The 25,370-nt window shown below is 42.8% G+C and overlaps 1 protein-coding gene across 1 annotated transcript in view; it reads left to right on the forward strand.

The window, feature by feature from the left end:
- The first annotated feature begins 1,328 nt into the window (after positions 1-1,328).
- The window catches only part of PARD3 (par-3 family cell polarity regulator), a 697,528-nt gene continuing 673,486 nt past the window's right edge, over positions 1,329-25,370 (forward strand). Inside the window, 1 exon segment of the mRNA XM_042472372.1 lies at positions 1,329-1,741. Within this exon segment, the coding sequence (XP_042328306.1) occupies positions 1,622-1,741 (120 nt within the window). The 5' untranslated portion in view covers positions 1,329-1,621.

Genomic DNA, 25,370 nt, shown 5'->3' on the forward strand with positions numbered 1-25,370 from the left:
AGGTCTTTCACCTTTTCTGTCCAAAGAGTGCTGGTGCCTTACAAAGCTACAATTTCCTAGAGTCTGTAGGATGGAGCCCAAGCAGCTAAAATGATGTCAAACTGCACAGTGTAGATGCACCTTAGGATTGGGGGGGGGGGGCCTTCCACCATAACCACAATGTTTGCACGACCAAAGTACTCCTGCAGAATAAATGTGAGTCAGAAAACAAACCTGGTGGGAATAAAACAAACTTTCAGTGGGGGAAGAGCAGTGGGGGAAACAAACAAAAGGGGGGAAAAGACAGAGAGAGATATCAGATTAAAATGACCCCCCCAACCCAGTGTGTGAAGAGGGTGTTGGGTGATACAAAATAGAGAGAAAATCAGATTTAAATGACCCTGCCTGCTGTGTGAAAAGTGGGGGATACAAAAAAGTCAAATCAGATGGTATCAAAGTGTGTGAAGAGTTTGTGTGGGGGGAACAAAATAAAGAGAGAAAACTCAGATTAAAATGACCTCTCCATGTGTGAAGAGTGTGTGTGTGGAAACAAAATAAAGAGGGGGAAATCAGATTAAAATGACACCCCTCCCCACTCAACACCAAGAGTTTAGAGATGGCAAGTTTGTCAAGAACAGGGTGAGCCATGGTCCACTCTGCCAAGGAGGCCAAGGCATCCCCAAATGTAGAACATTCAAGAAAATGTAGCACATGGCCAAGGAAACATCTAAAAAGACTTATAGAAATATAAATTCCTGCTTCTTCATCCTGCTCCTTTTGGAATTCCTCTTGGAGAGAAGGCTGAAATGGGGTCCAGGTCTTCCAAAAGGAGGAGCAGGACTTCTGCTCAGCCTGAAAATGGAGGATACTTTTGGAATGCCACCTGAGGAGAAGGCTGAAATGGAGCCCAGGTCCTGGAAAGGGAGGATCTCTGGCCACCCTGCAAAATGGAGGCCAGGTCCTGGGAAAAGAAGAGGAGGTCTGGTCAAGCTGAAAATGGAGGATACTTTTGGAAGGCCACCTGGAGAGAAGGCTGAAATGGAGGCCAGGTCCTCCAAAAGGAGGAGCAGGACCTCTGGGCAACCTGAAAATGGAGGCCAAGTCGTGGATAAAGAACAGGAGGTCTGGTCAGCCTGAAAAGGGAGGACACTTTTGGAAGGCCACCTGAAGCGAAGGCTGAAATTGGCGGGCAAGTCCTGGAAGAGAATCGCCGGAGGAAGTCTGGTGGTCACTCCGCCTGGTGCAGGAGAGAGAAGGAGACAGCCCTTTCCCCTTCCCTTCCCTTCCCTTCCCTGGGAGTGAGTTGGAGAAAGAGGAGGAGGAGGAGGAGGAGACGCCGAACAGGTGGCCAGAGGCGGCGGCGGCGGCGGCGGCGGAGGGAGGGCGCGCCAGGGAAGGAGCCCAAGAAGAGCCAGAGCTGGAGGACTGAGCTGCTGCTGCTGCTGCTTGCCTTTCTCGGGCCCCCAGCATGTGAAGGAGCCCCGAGAAGCCCCGCTGCCCTCCTGGCCCGCCGGCCTCCAGCTTGGGCCCGGGTCCCTCTGGGACTAGTTTCTTGGGTCGGGGGTTTGGTGGAGGAAGAGGAGCAGCAGCCCTGGCCGCCTGAGGCTCCGACTTGGAGAGGCCGAGGAGGAGGAGGAGGAGGATGAAAGTGACGGTGTGCTTCGGGCGGACCCGGGTGGTCGTGCCTTGCGGGGAAGGGAAGATGAAAGTTTTCAGCCTGGTGGAGCAAGCCGTGACCAGGTACAGGAAGGCCATCGCCAAGGTGAGCAGCAGGAGGAGGAGGAGGGCCTGGGGGTCGGAGGTGGGGAAAGGGGTCCTTTGGGGAGGAAGGAGGGAAGGAAGGGAAAAGGAGGAGAGCAAGCGCGCCTGGCTCAACATGGCGCTTCCTGGCCAAGGGAGGCTGGGAAGACTGGCGAGAGAGCAGGGGAGGAAGAAGTCGAGGCCAAGAGGCAGCCCAAGGGGCTCCTGGGGTCGGTTGGGGGCCCTCAAGGAGGAGCAGGCCCTCCAAAATGGAGGAGCTTCCTCCCAAAGGCTCCCCGGGCAGCCCCTCCAACAAAACCCTCCCGAGAAAGACCAACTTTAGGCTTGGGATGGGAGGACATTTTGGAAAAAATGCCCCTGGACAAAAAGGGGGTGGAAAAGGAGGTCGGCTGCTGGGAATGGAGGACTGGGGGGCCGAGGGGGACTAGTCTCCTCTCCTCCACTCCCCCAGTTCAGGGCTGGGAGTTGTAGTGTAGCCAGGACTTGGTGGAGCTCCCCTGGGAGAGAGAGGACTGTTCCCCCCCTTCCTCTTGCTCTGCTCCCGGTTCGACTTGGAAACAGCCCCTGTCTATGGAAGATAAAGTTTTCCTTCAAGCGGGGGTTGCTTTGCTGGAGGGGAAGATGGCCTCTGGGCTCCTGGCCGCCCAGGCGCTGCTGGGACGAGCTGAGATTCATTTCGCCCTCCCTTCCTTTTGGAGAGAGCAAGCGGGCTTCTGGCTTGAAAACTCTCTCTCTCTCTCTGTGTGTGTGTTTGTGGTGCCTTCAGGGGACTGAAACTCTCTGTTGTGTTGCTGTTGTCGCCTCTGCTTCGGTTGTTTTGGTTTTCTACTTCTTCCCTCGTGGAGGGCTGGATCCCCATTGCAGAAATAACCCGGTCTGACACCACTTTAACCGCCCTGGCGCCATGCTGTGAAACTACAACCCCCAGAATTCCATAGCATGGCGCCAGGGCAGTTAAAGTGGTGTCAGACCGGGTTATTTCTGCAATGGGGAGCCTAGTCGAGGAGAGTTGGCTGTGATTTCCTTCCTCCTCCCAGGTCCAAACCACACTGCAGAAATCATCTAGTTTGAGACTGCTCTAACTGCCCTGGCTCAATGCTAAGGAATTCTGGGAACTGTAGTTCTGTGAGATATTTAGCCGCCTCTGTCAGAAAGCTCTGATGTGACTACATTTCCTAAATGCATCTGAGGAAGACTGAGGTCTATGAAAGCTCATGCTGCCAATTTCTTTCAGTATATTTCTTATAGTATTTACAAATTTCGGGACTTAAATCTTTCCCTCAAAGCTGGTATGTTTGGAAACTGTCAGAGGAGAAGCCATTTTTCCTCATGGCTAGTTTTTAAGGAAGGAGCCCTGTCAGTCTCTTGCAACCTAAAAAGGAGGCAGGAAAGAAAAAAAAGATGGGGGAAAGGAAGGGGAAAGAAAAGAAAAAAGAGGAGGGGGAAAAGAAAAAAGAAATAGAATTGTGGCACCAACTTTAAGCCTAAAGTCCAAAACATGCTGCAGAAATAATCCAGTCTGAGACTGCTTTAACTGTCCTGGCTCAATGCTAAGGAATTCTGAGATCTGTAGTTTTGTAAGACATTTAGCCGCCTCTGGCAGAGAGCTCTACAATTCCCAGGATTCCCTAGCACTGAGCCAGGGCAGTTAAAGCAGTCTCAAACTGGATTATTTCTGCAATGTGTTTTGGACCTAACTCGTTTTTTTTATTGTCAGTATCAACCCACCTCTGAAGCAAGAGCGAGTGCTATGAAGGCCCCAGATATAAAGTGTATTTAATGCCATGACGGGAGTGGGATCACATGACGAAGGATCCCAAAAGAGGCAAATCATGTCCCTTGCCCTAAATGTTCAAAGGACTAGGCGAAATGATACAGTTGTTTCAGATCTTTCCAGTAGCCAGTTGGTGTGGATGTGTGAAACCTCTTTGCCACTTGGCAATTGTTGCACGGGATTGTGCTTCTTAGTTGTTGCACGGAAAGTTGCCACATTGGCCAAGGTTTGCTCCCAGAGAAATTTTGCTTCCTTGCTTTCTTGTCCCTCTCTGCCATCATCCAAGTTTCTCCTCCTCTGCCTTTCCCTCTCCCTGCTGTGGTTTCTGCAAAAGACTTGAAATCCAGCCCCAGGCTTTCCAGCTAGTCCAGGCCCGAGAGAAGGGAAGGAGGGAGGGAAGAAGGAAAGAAGAAGGGGAACACTAAACAAGAAATCATGGAGTCCACATGCCTGTTCACAAGCGTGGAGTTTTTATGTTGCCAAAGCATATGCTTTGTCTGACTTCTACTTCTTTTCCATTTCATTTTAAAGATGAAAAATAGATTCGCTCATCCAGTGCACAAGTTCGACCAGGATAGTTTACTCCTTCGTTTTCTTTTGGAAAGAGAAGCTTTCTTTTATTGAAAAAACAAACTGCTGTTGCTGTGGCTTCAAGCACATTTTGCCCAGTCAGGTCAATACATACTCGCTCTGCATTTTCAGAAAAAACACTCAGTGTCGAAGATACATACATATTTGTTTTGTTGCTGTATAGGCAGTGGCAAGGTGAGGGAAGGATAAAGCAGCAAGGTATTCCAAGGGTGGAAATCATTACTGCATATCACTTGGGATCATGCTTGGTTAGTTGTTCTTGAACGTACAATGTACTGTATTACATCCAAGTTGCCCTCCTACTTTACTTGGGTTGTTCCTGGTTTTGTGCAGGGACACCCCTTCTGTCTCTCCAAAACAAACATAACCTGAAAGATGCCCAATTTGGGGGGGAAATGTGGGATAGTAGCAGTAGGAGCTAGTGTGATACTGGTTTGAATGTTAGATTGCAACTCTGGAGTAGTAATAGTGGCTTTGATGATAATTCAGTCTTGGAGCAATACATGGACATTTAAAAAAGCATTCAGTGCCTTTCCCTCTGCAATGAACTGTCATTCATTAAAAATATACAGTACAGTCCTTTTATAACAAGGAAACAGCCATTTCTATACCATTTCTTTTTGGTCGTGTTCTCATTGCAGACTTTCATTCAGGGTCCAAAACTGCAGAACTAATCCAGTTTGAGGCTGCTTTAAATGTCCTGGCTCAATGCTAGGGAATTCTGGGAGCTGTAGTTTTGTGTGAGATTTAGTCTTCTGTGTCTGAGAGCGCTGGTGACACAATAAACGACAATTCTCAGGATTCCCTAGCATGAAGCCAGGACAGTAAAAGTGGTCTCAAACTGGATTATTTCTGCAGTGTGTTTTTGGACCCATGAGATCTAGATCCTTCATTTTGTAGCTTGGGTGACTCTTTAGGGATTGGGATTGGGAAAAAGAGCTCTGGTCATTATAGGGATGGATCTCACTGAAGAAATTTGAGTAACTCAACCAACTTCCTGATCTGTTTTCAAAGTTGGCCTTAAAAATACAAAGTCACACTTGGTCTAAGAGCAACAGACACATATATCTTGGCCCGTAGCACTTTGCCTTTCTGGAGGACCAGACCTTTGGGAAAAACAGATAGACAAAATTAAATGTTCTCTTATTAAGAAAAGAAGCAACTTTTTTTTCTGTTGCACATGAAATCAATCTCTTGGAAAATGAGATGTGTGGACATCTAAGAAGCAAGCTCTTTTAACAAAGGTGGGATTTTTTTATGGTCAGCCCTTCTTAGCCATGGATTCTGCATCCATGGATTTCATCATCAATGGTTTGAAAATATTTTAAAAACAAACAAACCCCAAAGCAAACCTTGATTTTGCCATTTTTAAAACAAGGGCCATCGTTTTACCATGCCATTGAATATAAATGGGAATTGAGCATCCACGGGTTTTGGTATCCACAGGAGGTCCTGGAACCAATTTCCAGCAGATACCAAGGGTCCACAAGTACAGCTCTCCAAATCTCCCAGCCAGCTATGCCAAGTAAAAATTCCAGATTCTCTTGTGTACAGTTTGACCCCTCCCCTCCCCAAAATATAAGAACATTCCCTGCTGTGAATATTGCTGGTCTCTAGCAATAGGTGAGCTCAAGGGGTTGTGAGTCATATTAGAGAGGCTGGTAGAGATAGCATGTTGCCTGGAAAACCACCAGCCAGAACAAAAGGAATGGGATTGTTGTTTTTATACTATCTTCAAATGCTCAGCATCATTTCAGCCAGATATGAGATGCTGTCCCTGCCCAATGGGATTTCCCTCTTGAAACAGGGAGGCTGCTTGATGGTTGCTCAGGTACCTTGGGAGCACCGCGTTATATGCACAATAGGCTGGAAAGTTGTAACTGTTATGCATGTTAGAGTCTCGATTGCAAATTATGCCCTTAAAAAAACAAATAACAACATTGTTACATTTTTGGCTTGTTGTACATTGGGCCTGTTACCTCATCTCATATCCTCGAGGGAAGGAGAAAATAAAATCTCTAGGCAAGAACATTTAATTGAAAATAGCATACTTTTGTTTGTGAAGTTGGTCCCTGTCGTTCCAGGCTACTTTGGAGTGGCTACTATAGACTATTTATGTCCAAAACAGAGGCTGGATAGCTTTCTTTATTGGGGTTACAATTCCCATCTATAAATTACAGCAGAGCATTTCATGCATTTGATGATGTGCTCTGTAGACTGTGAAAGCTTTTTTGTTATGTTATTCAAGTCATTTCTGACCTATGGTGACCTTATGGGGTTTTCTTGGCACAAATTCTTCAGTGGGATTTGCTATTGGCATGCTCCGAGGCCAATAGAGTGTCACTTTCCCAGGGTCACCCAATGGGTTAACCTGGATGGGACTTGAACCCTTGTCTATTGGAGTTCTAGTCCCAAACCCAAAACCCACTACACCATGCTGGCTGCCTCTATAAAAACTTATAACAAATTTTGTTAGCTTGCAAGGTGCTAAGGATATTCCTGTCTGTTTTCATTTCTAAAATATTTCAGAGTTGGAATTTTCTTTTGCTCTGCGTTGCCATTATGGCTGGATTTGGTATTAAGGAGAGACAGAGTCTGGAATAGTTACTTTTGGGGGATCTACAACTCCCAGAATAACCTAACAAATATTAGCACTGCTGGACAGATACCCCCAGCCTTGCTTTCGCAGTGAGTGTACTCGTATGGTATTCTCATTTGTGAATTTGTGTTTGTAACTTTGTATGTTTAGAAGCACTTGACTGTAGGTCTAAGAAATCAATATGCAGAAGAGTCCCTTTGGTTTTAGAGAGAGAATGCCCTCTCCCTGATGTGTCAATTCTGAGCATATCATAGGAATTTAATATGGATGGTGCTTTCACGCAACTAGTCTTCTGAGATGGTACAAACTTTTCAGGTGGTTTCAATGGACACCTTTCTGAGTGTCTGAATGCCTTGAGAAGTTGTGATGAAAGTGCATGGGAAAACTGATAGTAAATTTATCTCTAGATATTAGGGGTTTCCTTGTAATAGAGATTGTTGAGGCATCTCCTATAAACATAGGTCCAAAACACACTGCAGAAATAACCCAGATTTCATTAGACATACCCCATCGTTGCTTGTCATTCTTTGCCCTGCCTCTGGTCCCTCTGTGAATACCCTGAAATATAGATTTGTTAGCAAGCATATTTTTTCTCCTTAGATGTGTCTGTGAATAAGATGTGCTTTAAGTACTGTTCGAATAATAATATTTCAAACTCATTAAAGTTTTTTTAAATGTCTGACCAGAACACAGAAAGTGCTCTGTAACTAACAAATGTGATGGATAAATCCCATGTATATTTACTATAATGTATTTGCTCTGTCTCTTACTTCTGTATCCATATCTTACCTGAGTGTGTGTGTGTGTACATACCTTCAAGTTGCCTGTCAGCTTATGGCAACCCTACCTCTGTTGCTCATGCTTTTCAAAGAATTTCCTTTTGGTCAAGTGTGCATAGAATTGCAGCCCAAAGTTTTAATGTTATAGTAATTTGGGATAAAGCCTCATAGTGGAGTTTATGAATACATCTGAGTAAAATTGCAGAGGACTGCAATATAAAATATCTCACTGTGGTAAATTCTGCTTTGTAAGAATATGCCACATGGGATGTACCAAATTGTTCTAGTTTGGCCTTCCTTTTCCAAAAAACAGGCTCACATGATGTCAGTCTGTCAGAGACCTATTCTGTAAAATTAAAAAGCAAAGCTTGAATTCACAGGTGCTGATAATAGGAAGCAGTATTCAAAATTAAGCCAACTATAATGCAAATGACATCTTTTGTTGCTGTTGGAATGAAATTATGCTAGGAAAATGAAAAGTTAATTATATAGTAAGAGACAGAACTTGCTATAAAAAAGAAGAGTTAAGAAAACATGTATGACTAAATGTACCTTTTTCCTTTGTCTATTGTGCTTTATAATAATGGAGAGATTGAATCATGTCTGGTCCTTTCACTTCCAGTTGTGGATCCAAACCCATGGAAGTGGAAATTGTACCTCCCTTTGAATGAAGTATAGTTTGTATGCAGTTTAGGCATACTAAATACCCATGGGTTCTGTGTATTTATGTATATTCAGAAACAATCCACAGATTTTTAAATCACATATCTTTTAGTTTCTAAACTTTTTCTGTTTCCTTCACAGTGTTCTGTTGTTTTGTGCTGACCCTTTTCATGGGCTTTCTTGTTGAGATTTATTCAGAGATGCTTTACTGTGAAATAAACCTCTTTCAGGATCTCAGGTAGTTGGTATGTGTACATGATTCAGGAGTTTGGATTGTAGACATGCTCTGAGAGTAGCTGCTTTTTAAAAAAAACACTTTTCTTCTTTCTTTTCTTGGGTAAATAAATGAGCACAAACCATCAATGCCTGTTGAGAATATTGACCATACATTTGAGTGCATGGCTATTTATCCTCTTACTAGTGTCACATCTAAAATATTAAGAGTACAGCTAGCATCACCAAGAGCCTAACTAGAAGTGGTATTAGCTACAACTTTGAATTGTGAGGCTCATCATCTCCTCCTTGTCCTTGTCCTTCAGTACACATCTGAGCAGGGTCAACCCTGGGGTATATTTCAGAGGAAGGGAACTGGTAAAACCACCTCTGAGTACTCCTTGCCCAAGAAAACCCTATGAAATTCATGGTGTTACCATGGGTTGATAGACGACTTGAAGGCACATACACACACTGTATTTTTAATTAGATGCACCCAAATTATGCAAATGAAGACAATCTGTATTTAATGAAGTAAATGTGTTGTTGGGGTTCACTTCTTTAACAGAAACTTGGGTACCAGAGGTAGAAATAATTTAGAAAGAAAAGGAATAGGTTTTACAAAAAAGCGAAGAATACAACATGTTTCAGAAAACTTTTTATTCAAATATTATACACGTGTGAAATGAAACAGCAGTGTCTGGTAAACCGTGCATAACTAAACAAAAACATTTTGAATCTTCTAAAGGCCACTTGAATGCTTCTTCCAAAATACATCCTGGGATGACTGTTTTCCCCCCCCCAACAGCCTCTACTTTTCTTAGGATTTCTATTTTGGTAGTGAAACTTACAGATCTATGCTTTTCCAATATGCCAGGATAGTTGATCAGGCTTTCTGTACTTTCCCCATTTCTTTCTGTTTTGCTCTTCACATGTGTTCAATAGGTGATTCTGGAGGAAGCTATTTGCCTCACCTATTGTTGATGAACAAAGACCACATCAATAGAATTGTCTAGAGTTGAATCCCATTCTTTCCCAGCTTAAGTTTTATTGCATTGTTTATTGCGGACACACTGCTGCAAACTAACACTGAAAGTCTTTCTCTAGCCCTCCTTTACCACCTCCTAATGCCAAGGTTGCCTCCCAATCCACTTCCAGTTGGACAGAGGACAAGAAAAGTGGGGTAGCTGGACTGGGCTTGCATAAAAAGACTTTGTAAAAACGAGTTTGTTTGTTTTTTGCTAGAGGCTTTGTTAATTGGGGTATTCCTGAATATCTTTTGCTATACTGCTTTTCAAAAGTTATCAGAAGTGCTCCCCTCTTTTCAGTGCATTGCCCATACCTTCTATGTGTGACTTTGGAAATATTTTACTGTATTTGTGTTGCTGGTCCTCCCCCCGACCCCACACATGCATGGCAAACAAAGAGCTAATGTTCTGAATATCATATCAAAGTAACAATTTTGGGTCAGAATTATTAGTAATACAAATATACAATATCCATCTTTACATTCTTTTAAATACTTGCTCAAAGACATATTTTGTTTAACCCACCTCAGGGTTGCTTTTGTTTGGAGAGATGGTGTTTTGTCTTGTGTCCACCCAGAAAAGTTCCTGAAACATCTCCCATTGGTTTTGTATGTTGTTCTTCTCAGCATAAAACAGTTTTTCCCAACCTAGTTCTCCCTCCCCCAAAAAGTCTTGGGAAGTTTCAATCTTGGGGAAATTCTGAGAGTTATAATGCAATAGAGCTGGAGGGCACCAGATTGAGGAAGGCTGGCTTGAAGCCTGTGAACTTCATCCTTGCTGGTTCACCTCATGGCTCTTGCTTCTTGCATAACTGGTTTTTGATCCTGTGGGAATTATACCTGTTCAGAAATTATACAGCTTTTAATGTTTTGGCGCTGGATAAGGCGTCTAACAAAGGCTGTACTCAAGTGTCAATTGTGAATTTATCCAAAGTCTTCATAGGTCCAAAACATACTGCAGAAATAATCTAGTTTGAGACTCTTTAACTGCCCTGGCTCAATGCTAAGTAATTCTGGGAACTGTAGTTTTGTGAGATATTTAGCCATCTCTGTCAGAAAGCTCTGATGTGACTACAATTCCTAAATGCATCTGAGGAAGACTGAGGTCTATGAAACCTCATGCTGCCAATTCCTTTCTTTCAGTATGTTTCTTATAGCATTTACAAATTGAGGCAAACATCATCATATTCTGGGAGAATCATTGAGTCTCTGAATAGGCTGAATGTGGTCAAGACGTGTGCTGGAGAATTAATGATCTGATCTAATTATCTAATCTGAAGATCTGCTTTTTTAGCCAGTGCCAATGCTCACTGGAAAATTCTGGGAGTTGTAGTCCAATTTTGCTCCCAAATTGTGGTCCAAATGCATCTTTTGCTGATTTTATTTTGCTCATATCAGCAAATATATGCAGTATGTGGGAAGATGTGGGTGGCTTGAATCGGGTGCCTCAAGTTGATCTGCTTCTCACAACACACCTGGATTGCAGCTGGATCCAGCATTGCAAAACCTTTGAAAGTGAGTTTACTCTCTAGTGCTGAAAACATCAGTCTGGATCTGTGATGAAGGTATCAAATTAATATCTGCCTGGGCTTGATGGCAGTAATAATATTACTTAACCACTTTAGAATCCACAAAGCTGTTCACATGTATTATCTCGGTAATCCTTGAAACAACACTGCAAAGTAGGTAGTGTTATTATTTCCATGTCACAGATGGGAACACTGATACTGAGACAAAAGTGGCTTTGCGTGGGAGGAGTTTTGAACCAAATACTGTCTGGATCACAGTAAAATTATAGTCCTTTTCAGTGTTCTATAACCTAGTGTCCTTTTTGTTTTGTTTTAAGACTACAGAACGTATCAGCCACAGGTGACATAGTCACGGTTTAGAGATTATGCTTGTTGTAACCTCAAGCATCTGCAGAGCACAAGCTTGAGAGAGGCTGCTCCTGTAAACTAAGTTTGGAAGAGGTCTTGAGTTGGGAAAGGGATCTGCTTCTGAATAAATATGCATAGAACTGTACTGCTAATTCCCTAACACTGCAAATCTTGGATTTCCATGCATCAGTCCTTTTGGCCTTGTAGTATGAGCCTTTCTGATTTTCCACCCTCTTCCATGCTGCTGGAATGTCATGCAAGAATGTAAGAAGAGTTGCAGCTTGCAAGGCGATACTTTTTTCTAAAGTAATATGAGATAATCATGTAAATGCAACAAAATGTGCATTAGCAGCATCTTGTGTCCCCTTAAAGGCTAACACATCTGTTGTGGCACAAATGTCTATTTTGAAAAATATGGAAGTGCAAACCTATAGATGACTACTCAGAAGTAAGGCCCACTGTTCCTTTGAACCTCCTTATGCATGTAATGATTGTGGGTAGGATGAAAGTTTGTACTGGCCAGAGCCTTCCCACTGTACTGGACACACTATCCAGGCATCCAGTTGTCATGCGCTTCCTGACAGTGAGGGAGAAGCTCTTCTAGGGCAAACTCTTTAAACCCAGATTCTGTTTCCATGAAGTTCCTGGCAGGCAGACCTGCTTTATTTTAGTCATAGGTGGGGATAAAGCAGTGATGGGCAACCATAGAGGGGACATTTTTTTACACCTTGCAGGCTATGTTGACATATCTGGGTACATAAACAGTGATGACATATCCCTTCTGGATGCCACTTTTGGCCAAATTCCAGAAGTTCGGTTGGTCCTCACCCTTTTCTATTTCCACCATCAAAGACCTTTTTTTGTTAACCCAGGCCTGGCTGTTGCAGAAGGTCTTTAATATTGTTGTTATTCTATTTTAACTGTGTTTAAAATCTATTTTACATTAATCTTTTAAAATAAAATTATTTATTTAATTTTTTTTTTAAAAAATTGTATTATCCAATGTTTTGATTGACCTTTGTTTTCAATTATATTGAGACCCACCTTGGGTTTCATATTGGTAGAAACTTGGACTATAAATTTGGGATGGGTTGAAGTTACTGGGAAATGGAGACAAATAGTTACAAACATTTGGAGTTTTGGAGAGTCTGGTGTGAGTTTTTGGTGAATACGGCCCTGTTCAGACTGGGCATTAAGGCCGGCCTGGGGGCAAAGACGGGGCATTGCATCCAGATGATGCATGCCCAACTCTGCCCTATGGCACCATGTCACTGCACACTGCCCCACATAGCGTGCAGCATCATGGTGCTCCTCTGACACTGCATCCATACGAAGCAGCTTTTTGCGGCTCCTTTCTGCAGCCTGGAAAGGCCAGATCGGGGCTGTTTGTACAGCCCCTAAGTGCCTGAAAAGTGCCTCACATTTTATTTTTTAGAAATTAGCAGAACTCTGAGGGGGGGAGGGGTTGGAGTTCAGATTCCACCCCCATCCCCCATGAAAAAAACAACAACAGAAGGGTTGGACCAAAAATGGCAGCTTGTTCTCCCTGAAAAGTTTTATTGCCATGAATAAGCTGTTGTTTATTGTTGTCAAGTCATCTTCAGTTTGTGACCACCTTATAAATGAGAGAGCTCCAAGCCTCCCTGTTATCAACAGCCCTGCTCAGGCCTTGTAAACTCAGAGCCATGGCTTCTTTGATTGAATCTGTCCATGTGTAATGCAGTCTTCCTCTTTTCCTGCCACCTTCTACATTACCAAGCATTATTGTCTTTTCCACTGGTTCATGTCTTCTCATGATATGTCCAAAGTATGACAGTCTGAGGTTACTCATCTTGGCTTCTAGGGAGAATTTAGGCTGGGTTTGCTCTTGAACCCATTTATTTGTCTTTTTGGCAGTCCAGGGGGTCCGTAGAACTCCAGCACAAGCTATGTAAGCCTTAGGACAAGCTTTTCAGCCTCATATTAAGTTGGGAGAGAGAGAAATGAAGTCTGTAGAAAAGTCAGGGAAATTACTGAACAACAGAACCATGAAGATATGACCCTCAGGGAACTGGGGCTGGGGCACATTTGTTGTCTGGTAGTCCCTTCTTTGTTCTAACTGTATACACCTTTTCCATCAAAATGGGCACACTGGCCAGTTAAGTTTCCCAGCCAGGAATAGGAGTCCAGCACACATACAACGAATGCAAAGCCATTGAATCCCTGAGTGGTTTTGTACGGGTGTTAACACACTGACCAACCATGATAAGGTAACAAGAGTTCCAATAAATGTGTAAGAGAGAGTATTTCAACCTAAGAATATTTTCTCACTCTTGAAGCATTAAAACTATACACTGTGTACCTCTGGCCTGTTACAGACTGCCAAAATAAAGCTGCTTCGGGTCTCTTTGGAGGTATGCTGTTTAAATGATGCATGCATCCAAAAACCCGGAAGCTGCACCAAAGCTGCACTCCAGTGCTTAGGAATGGAGTGTGGCTTTGGCGCGACCTCCGGACTTGTAGGACCCATTCATCATTTTACATTCCCTTGCCGACAGATTTTGTTTTCAGCAGATTTGTGTTCCTTTGGCCGGCAATGATGTATTTATCACTTCTATGGCAGCAAAATTTGGTTTAGCTGCTAGCAAGATTCGAATCAGTTTTCTCAATGGGAATGACGACTAGAACTTTCCTAGTTTTATGTTTCTACTATTTTATCATTAGTGACGTATTATTGTTTCTCGTTGATGGGCTTCTCTTATTATTTTTTACTATGTTGCTTTATCTGTGGTTTTTGTGCCTTGATCTTTATATATATATATTTTTGTATTTACTGATTGGATCTGTTTTATATTGTGATGGCTTTTAGCTTTTAACAATAATAAACTTTACTTTAAAACTATACACTTTCTCCCTGCAATACAGTTGTTGAAGACAAAGGTTATATTAATGTGATTGTGTTAGCTTTGGATAAAAGAGGGAAAGAACCCGGTATACTGAGGAAGAAAAAATAAATTGTTTTTGATATAGTAGAGCTGTGACAAGCAACTCAGGACCGTATAAAGGTGGAATTATTTGCGATCTTGCTAAGAACTGCACCTTCTCCCTAGTTTCTCTCTTCTCTCCATTACTGCTTCCCTTAAGCAGGAGGATAAACTATAAGCCCGAAAGACATTGTAGGTGGGGAAAGATTGAAGAAGAAAGGCAAGGAATTGAAAGGGGATACTTGAAAACAATAGCTGGTGTAACCAGCGTAATAAACAAGAAGATATGGATGGTATCAGTGCGGGAACCAGTTAACGTTGTACATAACAAACAGTTGAAAGAATGAGGGATAAAGGAATGGGAAGAGTGAGTAAAAATATTAGAAGGTAATGGTTGTTTTTGTGTGTGTGCATGAAAAAAAAATGAAAGAGCATTGTTTAGATTATGAATGAGAAGATCTCATGCCTATAGAATCTACTTTCCTTTTTACTAGAAACACACAAGGAAATACATGTAATATTTTAGAACTGTGAGTCCAAGCATTTCTCAGAATTCAATAGAGTCCATACATACAAAAATTCTGTCAGAGTTACTTTCCTTCTTCATTTCAGCAACAGGACAAGGATGATTTTGTTTATGCTACAGTATTATTGAACAGCTGGAAGATATCCTTCATGTTCCATTGCAAATCGCACTCCTATTTACAAGGAAATGGAGATATCTTCAGCTGACTTCTGTGGTGATTTTGTATCCACTTGCCCAGTATAAATCTTGTTAAATTTAGTAACAGTAACTTCTGAGCCTGCACTGCACTGGTAGTTTCCTTTGATACAATTTTATTGCATATCCTCAGAGTTTTTTCCTTGGAACAGAGAGCTATTCTTATTAATTAAGGATTTAGGAAGCTAAGCAGGGTTGGTCTGGTTATACTTAGATGGGAGACCACCAGACAATATTGGTGTTCCCCAGGTAGGGCTAGGAAAGAATCCTGCTCAAATACCTGAGAAATCACCATCTACCAAAGCTAGATGGACTCATGCTTTGGATATATACAATACATGTCTAGAAAAGTAAGCAGCGTGAAAGTTTTGACTGGATATAGGTAACATGGAATAGGCCTTTAGTAATTAGTGAAGCTTTAGTTAGCCATGGTTGCCTTAACCCAGTAATTTGAATTTTACTCTTAAGTCTGATTCCCAGTCTGTGGGAGCTGTGTCTTTTGTAGGCTGGGCCATACAGCTATAGTAGGATTGGTTCAAGTAGAATCTGGCTCTTTCCCAGCTCAAGCTTTGTTTATTGAATTGTTTTCTGCAGACATGTTGCTGCAACTTAATGTAGGAAGTCTGTGTTTCTCCGTCATCCTACCACTGCTGATGCCACTTAAAAAAATCTTCCAGCTGGACAGAGGATAAGGAGGAAAGCGAGGGTCTTAGGGTAGATGTAAAAAGATTTTGTCAAATGAAACTTCTTTCCCAGAGACTTTCTTAGCACGCTATGCTGTATGTAAAATCTATTCTTTCTCATAAGCTGCTGTGACTGTTCTTTAGTATCATGTTTCTTTTATGAAAATGACTGTCCAGCTACAGTGTTTAAATGGAATACCATAGAGAGGAGGTATGATGTTACACTGACACGTATTTGTCTACAAAAAATCAAAAAGGAGTGAAAGTGGGATTTCCTAGGTTAAGCAGAGTCATGTGCAATTCTGCTTAGAAATAAGTTCCATTGAGTTCAAAGAAGCTTTAAGAGAGAGAGAACTGGAAATTTTGAAAAAACCAAAACGTGGATACTTTTACGGAGAGGAAAGTGACATTTCCCTTGTGATAGTCTGTTGCAAAAGTGTTGCATCTTAAATAGTTGACTGACTGATACTGAAACATGTCAAGCTGCCTGTGGAAAAAATGATTTTTTCTTTCCGACATTTGAATTCGGCTTAGCAAGCATACATCTCTTTTAGGTGAAAAAGAAAATACTCAGTAAATCTGATTGCTTTTGCCTTGCCTTTTCTGTTCTGCTTTTAGTCTTTCTCTGTGGGTCTCTCCATGTCTACATATGCTGTACGTATACATACCTTTAGCCAATGTGGTGTAGTGGTTTGAACATTGGACTACAACTCTGGAGACCAACGTTTTAATCCCTGCTCAGTCATGTAAACCCACTGGGTGACTTTGGGCAAGTCACACTGTCTCAGTGGGAGACAAAGGCAAACCTTCGCTTAATAAATCATACCGTGATAGGCTTATCTTAGGTTCACCACAAGTCTGAAATGACTTAAAGGCACCCAACAACAGTACATATATATACAATGACCACACCAACATGGATACTCCCCTGTTTTTTTTGCTCTTTGCTATTCCTGTCTTTCAAATAGTTCTGACTTCTGAATGTCAGCCATATGAATTTCACCAACTCAGTTTATTGACCTTCTTTATGGTTACCTAGCAGTGTTGCTTTTTTGTGTGTGGACAGCATGGGTTTTCTTTTCTCTCTCTTTGTATCTCCCCTTCACGCTCCGTCATATAATTTTTCTATACAACTTTGTCATTCTACTTTAGAGTATTACTAAATCTTGGTGTGTAAACTTGAAGTGAACTTAAAGACCCTCCCTCCCCAAGGCTTTGGTCTTTGCCATGTGTTCCTACTTGATGAAATGCTGAGAGTATGAGAACATCTTGCTTATTGATTTCTCTTGCTTCCTTATGTATTGATATATGCTTGTATATCAGTTTCCTTTTGCATCTCTTCATCATATTGTACGAACCTTAACCCTTGTGGGCATTTCCCCACACATGGGCAATATACTTTAAACTATCTCTTTTGTTTATGTTACCATAACTTATCACTCCAATAAATTTTTCATGCACTTCTTTTTTTTTATTGGACTATTATTAGTGCCTGTTAATTGAACTTAAGTTGGATACTGTTTCCCCACAACTCTCTACCATTGTTCTGTTCTGTTGTGCTGCTTCCAAATATGGCAACATGTGAACACCTTCTATGCTTTTTGTAAAACCTTCCTTCTACTCTTCCCAGATGGATCTAGTATATTCATCCCACCCAATCAGCTCGTATCTTTAATTTATTTCATCCAGAATGACTGAATAGGTATTTTGTAAAAAAAGAAAAAAAAGGACAATATTCCTAGTATGTGAGGTTAGCTAATATTTTTGTTACACTTTTAGAGATTTTACACTGTTTGTATTAATTTTAGTAGGGCTTATTTAGGAGAACATCCCAGTGGACTGAGTCTTTAGATGTAAGAACAAAATAAAGTGTAAGATGAGTTATACAGTGAAACAAGTTTTCCAATTGAGCCCTTTTTGCAAAATCCATACAAGCAGATGTTATGATGTCATGACATCTGCTAAGTGTTACCACATGTTATGGAGAGGGTGAATTTGACAAGGTGGCACTGTTTTGAGGGATATTATTGTGTGTTCCATAGTATGCCCTTCTACCTTTTAGTTTTTCAGATAAGTGATGTAATAATACCTATTCATAAATGTCAAGCTGCATAGGTCAATGGGAGAAAGAAAAATTCATTGCTGGAAACTTAAAGAAATGTATCTGTTTTTTTAAAAGGACTTTCTGTTAAGTTCATTTGGAATTATGTGAGTCAAAATAATTTAATTTCTTGGTTAGAGTTTTTGTTTCCTAAATGAAAGAGTGCAGTGAAATTAATACAAAACTTTTTCAATTGTACAAATTTTATTTCTTAAAATATGCAATAATTGCCTTTCTGAATCAGAAAAGAAGTCCATCTATTCCACTTTCTATGTTCGGCAGTGAACAGCCAGATGTTTCTGCATCCTCAAACAGGAAGCCGCTAACTTTCCCTTGTTGATTGTTCCTTCTATTTTTTATTTAGAGGTATATTGCACGCAAAGTTCCATTTAACTTCCAAGGCTTCTTAATGCTTTTTACTGTGATTGTGAGATCCTCTGGCTTTTCTTCGTGAATGAAGTTTCAGGAAGGACCCATCCCGCGCTTTCTACAAGCGCGTTGATGACTAAAAAGACTAATCCGAGATAAACAAGTCCGGTTGCAGAAAACACAGCAGAAGGTCTCCTTGGGTGATGTTTCCAGGTTGTGGTTCTTTTTGCGTTGTCATTTCTCTTCGAGACTCGTTTGGCGTGATCTTTCAAAAAAGGCTGCAGCATCGTGGATAGTGTGTCTCCATGCCTCCCAATGCGAGGTCAGGGCGGACCATTGTTGGTGATCATTTTGGCTGAGCCTGAGATGTTGTTTCAGGGAGTCCTTGTATCTCTTCATTGGAGCGCCCCTCTTACACTGATCCATGGTGAGTTCACTGTAGAATACTATTTTTGGGAGGTGATGGTCTTTCATCCTAGAAACGTGGATTGTGAGATACCTGCACATGAAAGGGGCAATGTCAATTAACCAAAAAATCAGAGAAATATTATAATACTTGATTATAGTGACAGCCTGCTTTCACTGTAACTGAACCATGTATTTCACGTGCACAAAAGAAGATGACATATTTGTGGCTCTGATTTTTCTTCCACAGCTTTGAGTTTACAGTATAAACAAAAGTCCTCCATTTCACATGCATTCTCATCTTGCAGCCTCCATCCTAAAGTTTCTTTCCTGTTATCTCTTTTGAAGGTTCACAGAACCTTCCTCTGTTATATTACGCTTAATGCTCCAAAAAATAGCTGTAACCAGATTTGCTGGACTCCTACCAAATTGCTTTTGTGTGTTCTTTCATGAATTGGCAGTGCTGTTGGCTCTGTGGCTTGGTCGCTTTCTATTTAGCTGCTCAATACTCAGTGTCTCATTGGAATGTAGCCCTTTCTGCTGCCAGGACTGTATTGTTGTTGTTGTTTTTAAACACCTCAGAGGTTCAAGGCTCCTTCTAGGACAAAAAGAAGTGGTAGGAGAAATGGAAAGGAATTTTGTGGGAAGAAACAAATCTGTATGTTTTATTTATTTTTTTAAAACTGCTTTTAAAGCATTAAAAATTAAAACAATTAAAATACACATTATATACTAAAAGCAGTACACTCAGTTGCACTCAGTTGCATATCACTCTACTCTGATCAGCCAAGGCTGAAAGCCTGTTTAAACAAGAAAATCTTTGCATGCTGACCAAAACAAAACAGAGAGGTAGCAGATCAAACCTCCCTCAGGAATGCCTTGAAGTAGCCACCAAGAAGGCTCTCTCCTATGTTCATGCAAGCTGTGCCTGAGAAGGTGGTGGGAGGTCTGATGATTGCAAGATTGGGACAGCAGGCTTGTATGCTCTATGAGAATGGAGGCATTAATAAGTTTTGTTTCCTCTCCCACCTTTCTGTTGGTTTTACAAAAAGGGATGCATGCTTTCTGAAGAAATGGATAAATACAAATCTTCCAGAGGCTCATCTCCACCACAATTCCTCCAGAACATGAACAGGATGGGGTGAAGCAAGATGTGTAGATCCCATTCCCATTGTGCTGGTGAAATATCTGACATTTCCATAGAAGGAAGAACAAACAAGGATGTTTGGTAAGGAATAGGTGAGGGAACTCTGCAGTTGGGAGTGTGACTATTTTACAAGACGAAAGAGCAATAGAAACTCACATAGGGGCCATTGTTTCTTATTGGTCCCCAGGTGTCTCCTGATTCATACTAGCTTTTGATATCTTTTGGGTTAGCCAAAGGTGGTATAGTTGTCTTGTCTAAATGTTGACTCAACTTTAAACCTAGCAATGTCTCCAGTATCACTCTCCAGGGCCAAGGACTTCAGATTTGTAGTACTTTGGCCCTAAATTCTCTAATGGCGCCCAATTCTCTCTGATTTTAGAAGCTAAGCAGGTTCAGCCCTGGTCAGTACTTGGAGAGGAAATCACTAGGTTCTGTAGGCTGTATTTCAGAAGAAAGTAATGGCAAATCATATCTGAATATTCCTTGCATTACAATCCTGTGAAATTCATGAGGTAAACATGTCAGCAGGTAACTTGAAGGCATATATATACACACACACACTTCAGGTTTCCCTTTATATTCACACATGGAATATATTGATGTCTTCATATCTTGTAAAACTCTTATCTTGAAGGCTTTTTCACATTTGTCTTTCAGCCTTGCATCCTATTTCAGAGAATAAAACAGATTGACTAATGAGCTTTTCCAGGTTTTTTTAAATCAATGCCTTCAATATTTTATTTTAATTTTGGTCATTTTCAGATATTCTGGGAATGATTTGGATGTGCCTTTGGCACATCCACATCTTTTGTTATGAACTATGTCACAGTAACCTTGAGATAGATATATTTCTGATAGAATATTGGTGTTGCTCCATGTCAGAAGCAGTAAGGGCAGATTAGATATTTTAACATATGAAATTATCTCATTTCAGTTTTATCACTTTCTAGATTAATCTCCTCTCTATTCAGCCTATGCTTTGTAGTTCATTCTGGCTTACAGTGGTATATAGAGATCATGGACAGCAACTTCATTTGGAGTAATAAAATAGTATTTGCAGTAATAAAGACTCTGTGTGACCTTAAGTGCATTTATAGCTCTTAACAGGTTGTATTTTCCTTTGAATTAGAGCTCCCAGCAGAAGCCCACAGTGTAAATCAGAAATTAGGAAGCAATTACATTAGGATGGTTGAAAATTAATAAATAGCTGTGTTGGATTTCCTCTTCATGGTAATTGGATATATTCTGTGCTGAAGGAACTTCCCTTAGCATTGAACTGGATGTTTGGAAAGTTGCAGTTTACGTGGGTGGGGCTCTTTCATACTGTACAATTATAGAACAGTGATTCCACTTTAACTATAATGGCAACATGCTATGGAATCCTGGCTTTGCCAGTGTAAGGAGGAGCATTTAGAATTCTGTTACCCCAAGGTCTGGCCCTCTGCATCTCTTGATATCAAAAGGGATGTTTAGCCACGAGGGTGCCTCCTGTGGGAAATTAGCTTTATCGTATAAGGAGATTTGGAAGGCTCAGCATGAAGGGAGCTCAAGAACATGTAGCCAGGATAAATTTATCAAGAATCTGCATAATCCCTGCACTGATATGAGTGATGGTGGGTGATAGACCTTGTGTTTACAAGTGAACAGAAATCCAAGTACACTTCCTTCTGGGAGTGATACTCCTTTGCCCTGATTGTCTGATGAGTCACAACTTATGCTTCCGTTCTTCCCTCCTGGAAGCTACCCCTCAATACCAAATTCTGCCCTGGGACAGGTTTTTGCATTATAAATTTACCCACTTGGGCAGTAACAGTTTGGTCTTGTTTGTGGTCAGACAGACATTCTGTCCTTATCTCAAGTTGATTCCTCAGCATAGCTGGCCATACCATGATCCTAGGGCAGCTTGCTGAGTTGTTTCTCTTCCCAGTGTCTCCCAGTAGGAGCTCTGCATCTGGAATCAGTACAGTATCTCCCTCTGCCACCTATAAGTTGCTATTTGCTACCACCTTTCATTTCATTAGGTCCTAAATGTATACGTGAGTGAGTGTCTTTGTGTGGATGGTGATTATCATTGATTCATAATTAAAAATACCTTTTGAAATTTCACTCCAATGTTCTGTTTCTTGGAATTGGTATATACAGCCTTGTTCCCTGCTTTGAGTTACTCCGGAACTCTTGGCTGCGGTTATTTGAGCTAATAAAATTACTCCAACTGAATATTACTTGTGGGTGACCTCCCAGGACCCTGGCATTTTGGGTAAAAATTTTCTGCCAAAGAGAACTAGTTTGACTGGCTACCTGTCACTTTCTGGGCAGAACTCAAAGTGCTGCTTGTGAAACCCTGTATGAGTTTAGTCTAGGCTTTGTAAAAGACTGTACAGTCTGCCCTCGCTACACGCGGGGGATCTGTTCCTGACTCCCCCCCCCCGGCATATGGCAAAATTTGTGTATGTTCAAGTCCCATTGACCTCAGTGGTGGCGTGGCCACATGGCTGCGCAACCATTGTGGACAATGAGACTTTGCCTCCCCAGCCACCCGAAGCCTACCTTGCCTTCCTCTCCTCCTCCTCCTCCTCCAACTCTTCTTCGTCCTCATATTGGAAGCCTGGAGGGCAGGCAGCAGAGCAGCGGAGCCTCAACAGGCCCAGAGCCAAAATGGACCGCGAGGTCATCCAGCCGGGCCCCAGAGCACCCCCAGGAATGGGGACTCCGGAGTGGCACCCTCAGAGCTTGCATCCAGGTCCCTTCCTTCCAGCAAGAGAGGCCCAAGCCTCGCGGTTCCTGTTGGCTCCGTCAGGCCTCAGTGAGTGCCTCCAACTCCAACTTGCCCAGGCCTGACCCCGGGGCAGCAGGAACCACAAGGCTTGGGCCTCCCTTGGCTGGAAGGAAAGCCTGGAAGGAAGCTCTGAGGGCAACGCTCCCAAGAGCTCATTCCTGGAAGTGCTGTGTGGCCTGCTGACTGAAGCGCTGCCCTCGGAGCTTCCTTCCATCCAGGTCCCTTCCTTCCAGCAAGGGAGGTGAAGCCTGGGACCTGGCTGGAAGGGAGCTCCGAGGACAGCGCTTCAGTCAGTGAGCCCCGGAGCCCCCTCCAGGAATGGGGACTCAGAAGCACTGCCCTCAGAGCTCCCTTCCATCCAGGTGCTTTGCTAGAAGGAAGGAAGTTCTGAGGGCAGCGCTTTGGTCAGTGGGCTCCAGAGCACCTCCAGGAATGAGCACTTAGGAGCGCTGCCCTTGGAGCGTCTTTCCTTCCAGGTCTTCCTTCCAGCCAAGAGAGGCCCAAGCCTGGCACCTGGATGGAAGGGAGCTCTGAGGGCAGCACTCTGGAGTCCCCATTCTTGGAGGGGGCTCTGGGACCCAGCTGGATGACGTCGCGGTCAATTTCGGCTCCAGACTCGCTGAGGCTCCCCTGCTCACCCAGCCAGGCCCCAGAGCACCTCCAGGAATGAGCACTTGGGAGCGCTGCCCTCGGAGCTTCCTTCCAGGCTTTCCTTCCAGCCAAGGGAGGCCCAAGCCTCGTGGTTCCTGTTGCCCCAGGGTCAGGCCTGGGCGAGTTGGAGTTGGAGGCGCTTGCTCAGGCCTGACGGAGCCAACAGGAACCACGAGGCTTGGGCCTCTCTTGCTGGAAGGAAGGGACCTGGATGCAAGCTCTAAGGGCGCCACTCCAGAGTCCCCATTCCTGGGGGTGCTCTGGGGCCCGGCTGGATGACCTCGCGGTCCATTTTGGCTCTGGGCCTGTTGAGGCTCCGCTGCTCTGCTGCCTGCCTTCCAGGCTTCCGATATGAGGGCGAAGAAGAGTTGGAGGAGGAGGAGGAGGAGAGGAAGGCAAGGTAGGCTTCGGGTGGCTGGGTTGGGGAGAAGCCCCTTCTCTGGGTTATGTCCCCTCCGTGGCCTCCTCCTCTCTGCTGCCACCTCTTCTTCCTCCCTCTTCCTTTTCCTACTCCCACCTCTACCTCCGCATCTTCTTCTTCTTCCTCCTCCTCCTCTCTTTTGCTGCTGCTCGTGTTCCTTCTTTCTCTTCTCCTCCTGCCCCCCCCCCCCATGGGCTTGCCATCCGTGTATGCTCAAATCAGCGCATGGCAAGTCCATGTATAAGGAGGGCCCACTGTATCTCTAAACCAGCCTGGGTTTTAATATCTTCAGGGGAAGGCTTTCTCTCACTCTCACTACCTTCACAGACATGTTTTGTGAGGGCACAGGAGAGAGCCTTCTAAGTGGCTGCCCCTACATTGTTGAATTCCCTGCCAAGGGAGATTTGGTTGAGTCCTTCTCTCATTCTGTCGGATTATCTAGGTAGGCCTTTAGCTTATGGTTCCTTTGACAGAAGGGACTTTTAATGGTGTTGTACTTTTATCTTTTTAATTATGTTTTAAGCTGTTTTAGCATCATAGTTATTTAAAAAAACAGAATTGTTTATTTAATTATTTTAAAATATTTATACAAATAGTTTTTTTTGGCTGTACCTTGTTATGATTATATATAAGACACCTTGGGGCCTGAGCAAGGAGAAAGAAAGGATATTAAATAAATTATTATGGCAGTGGTAGACCGAGACTTGAGAGATCAAGGTTGTGGTCCTCACTGAGCCATGGAAATTACTGGGTGACCTTGGAGTGACCCAGTCACTATCTGTCTCAGTGGACATTGTATATCTCACAAGATTGTTCTGAGAATCAAGCGGGGAGAAGGAAGACCATACATGCTGCCTCAAGCTCTTTGGGAAAAAAGCTGTAAATACGGTGGTCCCTCCACATTCGCTGTAGTTAAGGGTGAAGGACCCCTGTGAATGTGGAAAAATTGCAAATAAAAAAGTATATTCTTTTTTCCTTAGAGAACACCTCTATAGGAATCTCCAGGTGCTCCAGTGCAACTCTATAGTCAACATCTGCCAGACATTGACCACAGTATCATGCTGGAGGACCTAGAGAATTGTTTTTTTCTAAGACCGTCTCTGGCAGAGTTGTGCTGGAGGACCTAGAGATTCCTAGAGATAACATTTTAATCAAAACAGCAAACAATCACATTTGTAAAAATCAAAGCCTCAAATGTGGAGGGCCAACTGTACAATCAGTCCCAATCCTCTGAAGACCCCTCATCCCTCAGTTTAAAAATGGCATGATTTTGGAGTAATTTTTGCCCCCAAACCATGCAGAAAGCCCACCCCAGTGCATGAGAACATATGAAAAATATCCACACAAACACCCAGAAATTTCTGCTGATCTCAGACCTTAGTTTTTCCTCTTCAGTCCCTCTGAAAATGACGACAGGAAGGCACAACAGGTGTCACGACCTATCACCATTTTGAGAAAGACTGTAGAGGAAAATTGAAGTATTTGGGCTTTTTGTGTTCATGTGTCTGTGGGTGCAATTCAGAGGGGGGATTGGAAGAGGGAATTGGACTCAGGTAGGTCCCCATATATTTGCTTATATTTGTACTAGGTCAAGGTACGTTTGTGTACACTGCCTGATAGTGACTGTTGTGTTGCAGATAAATATTTTCTAGTGCTATCTGGAGCTACTGGGATTGAAATTGAGATCTTCTATATGTGCTTCTACCACCGTGTTCTTCAGTTTTTGTAGGCCAGAACCAGGACCAGAATGAGCTTGTGCACATTCTGGCAATCAGTGTTTCATGTGCCACTTAGTACACATCTAATACAGCCATGGGTCTTTCCATTGAAGGTGATACACCTCAGGTTCTGTGGCCCAGTCTGTCCTGCC

The sequence above is a fragment of the Sceloporus undulatus genome, chromosome 6, assembly GCF_019175285.1.
Source record: "Sceloporus undulatus isolate JIND9_A2432 ecotype Alabama chromosome 6, SceUnd_v1.1, whole genome shotgun sequence".
NCBI classification, from domain to species: Eukaryota; Metazoa; Chordata; class Lepidosauria; order Squamata; family Phrynosomatidae; genus Sceloporus; species Sceloporus undulatus.